The 11,668-nt window shown below is 39.9% G+C and overlaps 1 protein-coding gene across 1 annotated transcript in view; it reads left to right on the plus strand.

The window, feature by feature from the left end:
• Positions 1 to 6,849, plus strand: part of GALNTL6 (polypeptide N-acetylgalactosaminyltransferase like 6) — a 485,739-nt gene extending 478,890 nt beyond the window's left edge. Inside the window, exons 11-12 of the mRNA XM_056326843.1 lie at positions 533 to 682; positions 6,366 to 6,849. Of these exons, the coding sequence (XP_056182818.1) occupies positions 533 to 682; positions 6,366 to 6,533 (318 nt within the window). The 3' untranslated portion in view covers positions 6,534 to 6,849. The remainder of the gene's footprint in view (positions 1 to 532; positions 683 to 6,365) is intronic.
• Positions 6,850 to 11,668: the final 4,819 nt, after the last annotated feature.

The raw sequence follows: 11,668 nt of genomic DNA on the forward strand, positions 1-11,668 counted from the left end.
ACGAAGATCATTTAATGTGTGCTGTTTAGGGAAAAGAAGACAGTTGAGAAAGGATATGCTAACAGTGTCCCATATAAACAGAAGGAAACTGTTCATTAAACATGGGAAAGACGCTATAATGGGAAGATCTCTCTAGGTAGCTTCTTCAGACCCAAATGGGCGAGCTAGAGGAGCATCACTGGCAGAGGCTTTCCGAGTCCTAGGTAGCTGTAGTCCTAGCGCATGCAAGTGCTGCTTAAACTGGGGTAACTAAGGGCTGTAACAGAGTATATCCCCTCTCCTCTCCACAGTAGTTGCCAGAATTTTTTTTCTTCCCTGCTGTATGGATTATGCCTTCCTGGCATATATTCTGTGACACTGCTGATGCCCTTTTAATTAAGGCAGTTGGCATCACTGAGTCGTACACAGGCAGGATCTCGTTTAACCAGCAGTTGGGATATATGGAGTAGGGAAACATGCGTCAAGCTTTATGTGTAGTTTTAAATGTTTTTCACTAGTAATACATCATTATATTGCCTGATTGTTTTTCTAGCTCTTCACCTTTGGTTGGAGGGAAGACATTCGCCCCGGGGAGCCACTTCACACCAGGAAGTTCTGCTTCGATGCCATTTCGCACAGTAGCCCTGTCACACTGTATGACTGTCACGGGATGAAGGGAAACCAGCACTGGAGCTATAGGAAGGTTGGACTCACTGGGGGGCATCTCAGAGGTTCAGACTGTCTTGAGCCTACATTTCGTTTAACGCAGGCTTGTGTTTTCCAATCAGAGAAGTTTTGTTTTAAAATCCACCCCATCTTATTCCAATTTAATTTAATCTCTCTAGAATATGTTCCTTTTGATCGTTCAGTTATTTAGGTCAAATTTACATGAAAATGGATCTGATCCAGCTCAGAGGGTGTCTGTGTTGGATCTGTTCCCTGAAAGGTGTTTTACCATTCTGGTGCTTCAAGATGTTTCTGTCATTTTAACAGAGGCACTGTTGGAAATATTTTCATCCAATGTGACAGCAGCAAATAGTGCAGCTCATGAGTGAAATATTATTTTACTACTTTTTAAAGATCACAAGTGGCAGAAAAATATCCCTTATAAAAAACCAAAACCAATCAACATTAAAAGCACTGCTGTAAGCCCAAAGAAGGCAGGAGTTCATAAACTAAAGATAAGCAGCTTAGACACTACTTTGATCTGCTAAGTTTCAGCCCGTTTTTATAAATCACTGGAAACAGGAGGTCAAGCTAGAAACTGTCAGAGCTTCATTTAGCGCAAAAAGTCCTGGTAATGCTACCAAGTTGTTGTTAGTTTTTTTAAATGGTTAATCAGCAAGTTTCCATGATTAAAGATTTCACTGATAAACTCTGTATTCTATGCAGGATAAGGGCATACGTTTCTCTGAAGCGTTGAGGATTCCTCTTGTGCATCCTACACTTTTCTTTGACTACTGTGCCATGCCCACCACCTTGCTTAAGCTGAGGCCGAAGTGCCAGGAATTGGTCTTTGCCAGTTAAACCTCAATACTGCTTTCTAGTTTGAAATTATATATAGTAGAGAACTAATTTAGAACCATTAAAAATAGTTTTGAGCCAACCCTTTTTCTGAGAGTCTGCTTATTAGCCTGTGCCTTTTTGCCCTATTTATAACATAAATTGGAGATCCACCACAAGATTTTCCAGAAGTGTAATCCCTCTGAAACTGAGGCATTACTGGCAATAAAGTTAGAATGTATGGGTGAGATGTTGAGAGGATATAAATTGTCATGGCTGCATTGCTGTATATCTGGCTTTATAATGTCATAATAATACCTTCTTGCTTCAAAATCCTTCTGATTTATCTTTTTGCCTACCCAAGCTGCATGAAAGAAGCATTCATACCTTTAGCACTTCACTGGTGCTTAGCCAGTTCATAAGACAAAATGCAGGTCTGGAGCTGCCCTCTATAAGGCTCATCATCTTTGATGAAGACAGAATACAGCAGATAACCAAAAAAATTGACATTTGAAAAAAATACACAGTGTGAGTTCTATTAAATTCTCTGCACAGGTTCATTTTTAATTTCCAGAAGGCTGACAGGGCTCATATAAAAATTCTCAATGCAAGACAGGCATTTCCATCTCAGTAAGAAACACCAGAAAATTTCACTATGATGGAAGTACTGACACAATGTTAACTGTAAGACCATCCTGACAGCAAGCTGATTAGTTTGCATAAACCTCTGAATTAAGAAACTGCATTGGAATAATAGAATTATGCATACATTGTTTTCTTTAGGCTTAGTTTTAGTTTGGCTACAAAGTAGGTTTTTATTGTTTCACATAGCCTGTTTTCTCAGATACAGGGGAGACTTACATTAGAGATTTTTGGTAGTACACATATACCTCCAAAATCCTAACGATATAATCCTTATCTACCTTTGAAAGCATCCTGGCAATAGGTTTTGTAGTGTTTACCCACAAAAAAAAGAAAAGTACAAGAAAAGAACGTTGTATTGGTTTACTGAATCTGTACTAGAACCCTTTACCTATAGGATGGTATGCTACTAAAATTGCACCCTAAATAAATAAGAGTAGCAGTCTGGTTAAGTAAGAAGTGCCTCCTTTTAAAAAACAGAGAGCAGGTCAGCAGCTGTTTTGTTCTCTGCACCACTTACAGACACTGTAGCTTCCTAATGGGCATATATCCATCCTGCCAATAATTCTTCCCATGTTTTAGGAAAAGCATCTTGTAAGATGCTTAATATGAAGCATTTCTTACCATGTTGTCATACGGTTCCTGTAAAACTAGAAGATAAAAAGGTTTTCTTCTTTTAAGGATGAGTCTCTTATCATGATCATTTGCATCCTTGAGCCACTGGTAGGAAGAACTTAGGGCTATGAAGTGATTACAAAGTGCTGCAAATACAGTTTGAAGCCAGGCACTCTTTTAAAAATGCCGTATTCTTACAGCATAGAAGCTCTTAACAACCTGTATTTGGACATTGGCAAATAAAAACAACTTAAATATTTTAGTGGTAAGTAGAATTCACTAATATTTTACTTTGGGTAAGGAGTGTTCTTCTGGAAAAAATTCCAGCTTATCCCCATTATCTGCACTTTGTTTCTCATTGCAGTCCAGTCTCAGAGTGAGCAAACCAGATTATTTTCAGATGAATGAAACCAAAACTACCACTAATAAACATGAGCCAAAAACCTATTCTTATTCTCATACTGTTTAAACTACATCTGAGCAGGTATTTGAAAGTCTAGTAAGTCTGTGATATTAAGTAATCAATTTTTTAGGATCAATCCAAAATATTGGTCTACAGCCAAGTAGAAAGTTTTCCTTTAAGGAAACCCTGTAAGAAGCAATGGAGTAGAACAAATGCAAGTAGTACCATAAACACTGCTGTGGGTTGGAAATAGGAGAAAGTGAGTTTCATACCAAGAAAAAAAATATTGACACTATAATGGGGCTCCCATCAATGGTGGGAGCAATGTGAGAAATTAGATAAATGTAAGTAACCTGAAATTATTAGAGATTTGGGATTATAGTGGCTTCCTAAAATAAAGCCATTTCCTTTACTTTATTTGAGATTCCTAAGTATGTGAGAGACAGAGTTCAACAGTGCCTACAAATTTCCATTCCTCCCAGTGAAGGAGCACGCCTCTGGTTTTCAATGTAGCATCATTCTGTGTTGACACATAATGCATTGGTTCTGATAAAGTATGATTCAGTTTCTGTGCCGTAGTCCTATTAGTGCTATTTGTAGAGCTCAAGTAACCAAGAAAGGGGTGATTTAGTAGGTCTTCAAAAGGAAACAATTTGCAAAATCAATTTCATTATATGATAATTCTACCCTCAGCCTAGTGATTATGATAGACGCGAGGCTGACAATGTCAAAAACTGTGCCCAGAACAGTGTGGTTTGCTCATACTCCTTTGACAGCTTCAGGGACAAACTGAAAGAATAAGTTCACTCTTTACACAGTAGGTGCATAGATTATTTCCTCAGACAACCGAAGACATGTCACTGTGATAGTGGGTTTTATCATATGGACATCTGTCCTGCTGAAACTGCACTGGGGCTACCAACTAATTTCAGATAAACTACTGCAGCCACCAGCTGATAATGACTTCCAGTTACTATTGACCTTGGCCATAGTTATAGCAGTGACCTAGAAGAAATGAAAAGCTCTGTGTCTCATTACCAACCCCCTGAACTGTCGAGGCCCATTATCTTACAGAGAACTTTCTCCTTCTGCAAATAATCTTCAGACTTGCCTTCATGCAGAAGAAAAAAAAAAACCACCACTCTGCTGTTTTCAGATGTTAGAAGTGTCTCCACAAGAGCTCTTGTGCGTTTTTAATATTGGTGTAAAGAGGAATTTATATATTTCTCTTGGAAAATTCTCTGGGACACACAGAACTGTTACCCCTTAAAGTCCTGAGCCTGTTTCCATTGAAATCTGTAAGAGCAGCAGGCTTTGACCTTAGGTCAGCGTAAGCTTGAGATGATAAATTAATAGGCCCTTATATATAGCTAAGTCAGCCAGAAGTTTTTTCAGAGTAATAACTGTGTCCCTTTTCTTAATAGATGCTCTTCTCTCTTAATAACCAGACTTTCTAAAAGAAAGCACCATCCATGCTTCACTCAAAAATTGTATCCCCTGGATATTTCTGTGAGAAGACAGACTGCCAGATCTCTTTGGAAATGCTAGAGTGGTTTTCATAGCATGCTTTTTGTACTGAAGCAGTTTCCTTTCTTCTTGTACCAGCTATCCTGTTAAAGCTTCTAGTATTTCAGCTCTGGCTTCCTAATAGCTTGGCTGACCCTCATGCCCAGCTATAACACAAGGAAAACTGGATGCCACCTTCCTCCAAGGCCTCACAGCACGTGGGGTGGCCGTGGCAGTCACTGTGTCCTGATTTTGGGCAGTGCCACTCCATCAGTCTCTCACAGAAGGACAGGAGGAGCTGGCAAGGTGCAAATGGGTGCCTGGGCCACTCCGTACAGTGCTTTGTTGCATATGTTAATATAGAAAAGGGCATTGTACTTTTCCAGTGTTTCACAACCCCCAGAACCAATCAATTTCATCTTTCCTAAATTCAAAAAAAAAAAAAACAAAACCCAAAACCTAAACTAAAACCAACTTGCTTTTTCAAAAGTGTTTTTAAATAGCTATTATTTCTTACTGGTTTATTGTGTCACATTTATTTTTGTCTTCATAATTCTTTTTTTAATGTGGGGTATTTTTAGTTAAAGAGAAGTTTCTGTATGATTGTTGCTCAGCACCCAGAGCACTTCTGTGAGTTTTTAATCAATTGCAATTTGACAAATAGCTTTTTGATTTTTTTTCCTTCTCATAAACTGGGCAAGCAGGCACATCCTGGATTACTGTTAAAATACTGGCAGAGCATTTTGGCACAGAGAGGAAAAGCCTGGATATGGTTTACCAAGAGTAAGCTGATATTTATTTCAACAGATACAATGAGTGTATAATCCCTGGAGACTTTCAAACCGTCTAATCACTCCAACATCTGTCTCTCTCTCAAACACTTGCCAAGGTGAATTAAGTACGTTGAAACTACCTAACCCACATATACCAGTTGCTCATCTGGGTAGTTTCTGCTTTACCAAAGATTCAAGGTCAGGTTACAATTCACACTAGTTTTGTGAAGTAAAATTAATAAATATAATCATCGTATCCTTTTTAATGCAACATAATACATGCTTATCCTCCCAAAATCTCCACAGGGAGCTAAAACAGTGTTAGGATTTCCTTCTTATTAGGAGACAGAGCATATTTCAGTGGCTGGTCTTATTAAGGCCGTAGGTGAAGTTTGCATTTCATGGGGAGAGAACTGAGATCATCGGTCCCATGTCCGTCTGTCCATCACACCACTTCAGCTAATAATTCATTCTTAACATCTTCATCGAGTTGAAGAGTATCCATTTTCCAGACAGATTGTTACAGATTCTCCTGCCTAGAAGCGCAATAGAAACTGTCAAATACAAATCCAAAAAATAAAAAAACCCACTTTTCGGGTTCAGAGGAGTTTTAAAGGAGCTCCAGGCAAGCATAGGATATGCGAACACTATTAAAAGACATTCTATTTTTTCATTTTATTATGTGGTTGTTAGTTAAAGACCAGAAGATGTCTCCTCATTCTTTCTTGAATCCCCAGTTTCATGAAGAATAATAACTCAAGGGTAAAAAACACTCCTTTCTCTACAGCTTCCTAATAATAGCTGTGGTTATTACGCAAGGTTAGCACAGAGACCACAAGATCATTTCACATAGGGCTGTGTTAATCCATGTTCTGTAAAATGAGAACAGTTCCAATGACTTGGCATTTGCTACGTAATCCTTTTTTTTTTTTTCATTCCTGTAGGACAAAACTTTGTTCCATCCAGTAAGCAGCAGCTGCATAGATTGCAACCCAGCCGAGAAGAAGATTTTCATGAACAGATGTGATCCTTTATCTGAAACTCAACAGTGGATTTTTGAACATATTAATAAGACTGTTTTAGAAAAATTTAACAGCAAGGCCAGTTCCTAGAAAGAAAAATAAGAAAAAATGAACACGCCTAATTACGTACAGACTGCAGTCTACATTTTCGCCAGCATCTGGGTCGAAGGAGTCAGGAATTAAATTTCCTAGATCCAGGAAATCTGTTCTGAGGATTAAGAAAATGCCGCAGCAAGAGCCAGCAGGCTGTCCTGATGGATGTACAGTATCTGGAGAACTTGGCCAAGAGCCTCACCGGATGCTGCTGAGAACTTCAGGCTGAAAATTCCCTTGCTGGTCGAGGGAAAAACTTTGTTTAAAAACTGTTTAAAAGTACTCCAAGTTAATAAAGTAAAACAAAACTCTAGAGTTTCTCAGGTCAAATCCTGCTGTAGTGAGTAGCTCAGAACAGATGCTGTAATTTGGGGTGGGTATATGGTGTGCATGACAGCTACAGAAACCTAAAGAAATCCCAGGTTTTAGAACTAAACATGCTGGTAGAAGAATAATGATGTCCCAACACTCCCTAGTCAAGATATATGCTCTGTTGACATTCTCTTAATAAAAGGTTGAGTTAAGCAGGTTTAACCCTCAGAACTGCTGCAATTAATTTGAAAGACCTCCCTTTTACATTCCATTCATTACCCAAATAGGAATGGTAGAAATCTTAGGGTCTAGAATTACACTGTAGTGAAGCATGAAATAAACTGTAAGGTTTTACCCTCTCATTTTCCCCCTTCAGGAAAAAAAGCAAAGCAATCAAATTTCTATACATTATATGTTTAGCAGTTGTGATTCAAAACCCATTGTCACAGAAGGTGAGGGTTGGGTTTTTTTTGGTGACAAATATAACAGTAGCAGCTGCAGCATAATGGAGGGCTTGTGGAGTAGCTATCTTTTCTAAAGGTAGAATCCTTAACAAAGTATAAATTAAATTCAAAATAGGCTGAGGGGAGAAAAAAAAAATCAGGAGAGTAGGAAATAATCGCATACTGCATGCTGAACTAGGTTAGTCAAATTAACATTGGTACACTGCCATCACCTAAAAGTGTGTTGAGTCCCTGTAGTGCAGCTTAAAAGAATCTTGCAGAGATCTTGCAGTGCTCTTGACAGAAGTGGAGAGGAAAATTGACATGAAACTAGTTGGGTGTTTCAGACATTTTGAAATCTGTGATGGAAATCACATGAACTTTCCAGAGTTAGCAAGTGAAGGGTATTGTAGGTCTCACGATGGAGCAAACAAGTGCAACCAAGTTAAATGTTACAATATTTCGCTACTTTAGGCATAGGCACAATTCAGGGTAAGACAGACTTCTGTCACACTGATGATCGTTATAGCCAGTGGTGTCTCTCAGACCCATCAAGCTGTTGGCATTAGAGGGCTCTTAAACTTGGGGGGGGGGGGTGGGGGGGGGTGGGGGGTGTAGGTGGAAGGGCTATGATTCTTCTCTGCAGAAATCAGTTCATACTGATGTGTGGAACATAATTGATAGGTTTGTGATTTTTCAAGGTAGGAGCAAGTACAAACATATCAAGTACGTGGCCTGCTTTTACTTGAAAGATGAATTTAACAGATAAAAGCACCATAAATACAGGTAGATCACATCCTCCATGCTGTAACCGTGCTTCCAGGTTCCAAAAATATCATGTGTAATTAAGTTGTTTATTCTGATTGCCGGAGAGGTGGATGACTAACCAAAATACTGATGTGCAGCCTACCCTGTTTTGAGGGAGTGGGATGGCTGTGTTTTGTTTATTGCTCCTTAAGCTGTGTTTATGCACAAAGAGAATTGATTACATCCAGAGGATGGTTCTAGTACCAATAACTATGTGCTATTTTATGGCAGCACCTTGTAGTTGTAGATTAAGACCCAAAATTGTAGGTCATAGGAACTTTTTAGGAGGGGAATGAGATCCTGCAGCGTTCAGGATGCATGCACTTGGAAAACTGTGAAATGCATCCATACATTGAGCAATTGCTGCAAATTAGTGAAGAGATCTTTCAAATAATCTGAAAGAAATATGTCTATAGAGTTAGACTTCTCATTTTATGACTTTAAAATAAGTGGGCTTGTTTAGGTGTTGTTTAAATTTAATTTGAAGATATGGTGCACTCAGGAACGAAAGCAGTAAGGCTACTGGTGTATGAGCCTATCAGTACACAGAGCAGACTAGCCACTGCAGACTGTCAGCCTTCCCAGGTGCAGTGCTCGCAGCATCATTTGTTTGCAGCCGGAACATGAGAAAAGAGGGTTTGGAAAAAGAAGAAAATGGCTGCCTAAAATGTAAATGCTGCCTGCAAGCTGCTGATTGTAACTGGCCCCAAACTGTCAAAGTCCTGGAAGCAACACTGTATGCCCAAAATAGAGGCAAAGGAGAATTGCTAAACCAGCTAAGCAGTTTATGTTATGCACAAATTGGTAGGGTTATATCATTCAGTGTCTGACTGCATCTCAGTGGTCTGATTTTGAAATATCTAATAGGAACTAGGCTGCTGTTGGGAAAAAGAACTTCTTTGCCTTTTACAAAGCTTGTTGAGTAATACTGCACAGCACCTTGCACGGCTGAAGGAAACCCTCCTCTTACTCATAGCTGGACACTGATTGTAAGCTCTAGCAGTCCTTGTCAGAAAGCAGTCCACATAATAATATTCAGATGTTGTGGGGGAAAAAAACATGATGTACATGTTTTCAGGTTTTATAGGCAAAACACAAGAAAAATATATTGGAGTTTGTTGTGGGTCAACAGTGAACTGGTGATCATTCTGGAAATCTAAAGGTTAATTGAAGGTCCATATCTTGAGGAAGGTTTGGTACGAACTTGCCACAGCATGGCATGGAAACACACACACATGCACACACATATATGTGTGTACATATATACATATGTATATGTGACCAGTGGAAAGAGGTAGATGGAGGAGAAAGGTTTCTTCTCATTTCATGGGCTGATCTTTCAAATATTTAGTATAATCAGAATGGCAGAGAATAAAATGATAGACACATTAGACTAATAGTGAAGACAGTTATCTCACTGTTTTCAGCTTAAGCAAATTATTCTTTTTCAAAAACTGAGACAAAAAAAACTAGCGTGCAGCTTCACCGCAGATAACTCTAATCTTCCTGCTATGGATAGAAGGTGGCCCTAGGGACAGAGTGCTTCAGAGCTCTGTTCCTGTAACATTTGGGATGATGAATTCACAAAATGATTATGACTTGCTAAGGACAGGACTCCTTCAACAGAAAGTTTTCTTAATAAGAAATTATCATCCCTGCCTCTCAGTTGAATTCTGTCTTGGGTGTTCTCCAAAGCATTCCATTGATAACAGTATTTCATGACAAACATTCAAAATTTCTTTAAGTTTTCCTACAACCATATATTTTCCACCCAACCAACATCTGAACAATTTGATAGGATGAACATATTGGACATATATATCTTCCTTTCATATTTCATCAGGAGCATTTAGCTTTAATATGCATTTCTTCAAAAGGCTATGAAGTTTCTTCACATAATTGTCTTAAATACTGGATTGTTCTGAACATATTTTGAATCTAGTGCACAGGTAGCATTAACTGATACGGGCTCATCATTTCAGTGGAGCTGTATTAATTTGCCCCAGCTGATTACTTGTTTCAGTTTTTTCAAATAATTATTTTATGGCTGAGAGGGCTTTAATCAACATGCCTGAAAAGATCTTTTTATCTTTAAAGTTCATCAGCACCTACCGTAAACTTTTTCCATTTATAGTTATCATCTGATAACTATAACTTTATTATTATTATTATTATTATTATTATTATTATTATTATTATTATTGTGGCGAGCAAGCTACTACTACAGGAAAGAGCAAAAGGAAAGGATGGAATAAGTGCAACTAAAACTCTAAAGCCACATGTGTTTCCTTGCATAGACTCCAGAACCTAAACTAAACAGAAGCCTGGGGGGAGAGAGGGCTTAAAGGAGGGAGGAGGAGCTGGGAAACAAAGCATTTCATGGTCAGAGAGCAGATGTGTTGCTGAGACACAACAAGACTTCGCTTTTCAGTGGGCACAGTCTTATTTCATAAAAATGAGATTGCTTTAGAAAAATGTTTCTGCAACAGTATGGATATTTTAATGTTATAATACATACTTCCTGGGTGTTATCAGTTTACAAATAAATGGTCTGTAGCTGCTGAATCATAGAATCATAGAATTGTTTAGGTTGGAAAAGACCTCTAAGATCATCAAGATCAACTGTTAACTTAGCACTGCCAAGTCCACCACTAAGCCACGTCCCTAAGTGCCACATCCACACACCTTTTAAATACCTCCAGGGACGGTTACTCAACCACTTCCCGGGGCACCATGTTCCAATGCTTGACCACCCTTGCAGTGAAAACATTTTTCCTAATATCCAGTTGAAACCTCCTCTGGCATAACCTGAAGCCACTTCCTCTCATCCTATTGCTTGTTATCTGGGAGAAGAGACTGTCACCCACCTTGCTAGAACCCCCTTTCAGGCAGCTGTAGAGAGCAATAAGGTCCCCCCTGAGCATCCTTTTCTCCAAACTAACAACTTCATTTCCTGATATAAGGATTGTGCTCCAGACCCTTCACCAGCCCCGTTGCCCATCTCTGGACATGCTCCAGCACCTCAGTGTCTTTCTTTTAGTGAGGGGCCCAAAACTGAGCACAAGATTTGAGATGCGGCCTCACCAGGGCCAAGTGCAGGGGGACAATCCCTTCCCTTGTCCTGCTGGTCACACTGTTTCTGACCCAGGCCAGGATGCTGTTGGCCTCCTCAGCCACCTGGGCACAGAGCTGGCTCCTGCCCAGCCGGCCGTCACCCAGCACCCCCAGGCCCTTTCCCACCAGGCCCTTCCCAGCCGCTCTGCCCCAGCCTGCAGCACTGCGTGGGGCTGGTGTGACCCAGGTGCAGGACCCAGCACTGAGCCTTGTTCAACTCATACAGTTGGCCTCAGCCCATCAGTCCAGCCTGTCCAGATCCTTCAGTAGAGCCTTCCTGCCCTCAGGCAGATCAACACTCCTGCCCAGCTTGGTGTCACCTTCAAACTTGCTGAGGGTGCACTTGATCCCCTTGTCCAGATCCTCCATAAAGACACTGAACAGGACTGGCCCCAACACTGAGCCCTGGGGAACGCCACGTGTGACCAGCTGCCAGCTGGGTGTAGCTCCACTCCC

Source organism: Falco biarmicus, chromosome 1 (genome assembly GCF_023638135.1).
Source record: "Falco biarmicus isolate bFalBia1 chromosome 1, bFalBia1.pri, whole genome shotgun sequence".
NCBI classification, from domain to species: domain Eukaryota; kingdom Metazoa; phylum Chordata; class Aves; order Falconiformes; family Falconidae; genus Falco; species Falco biarmicus.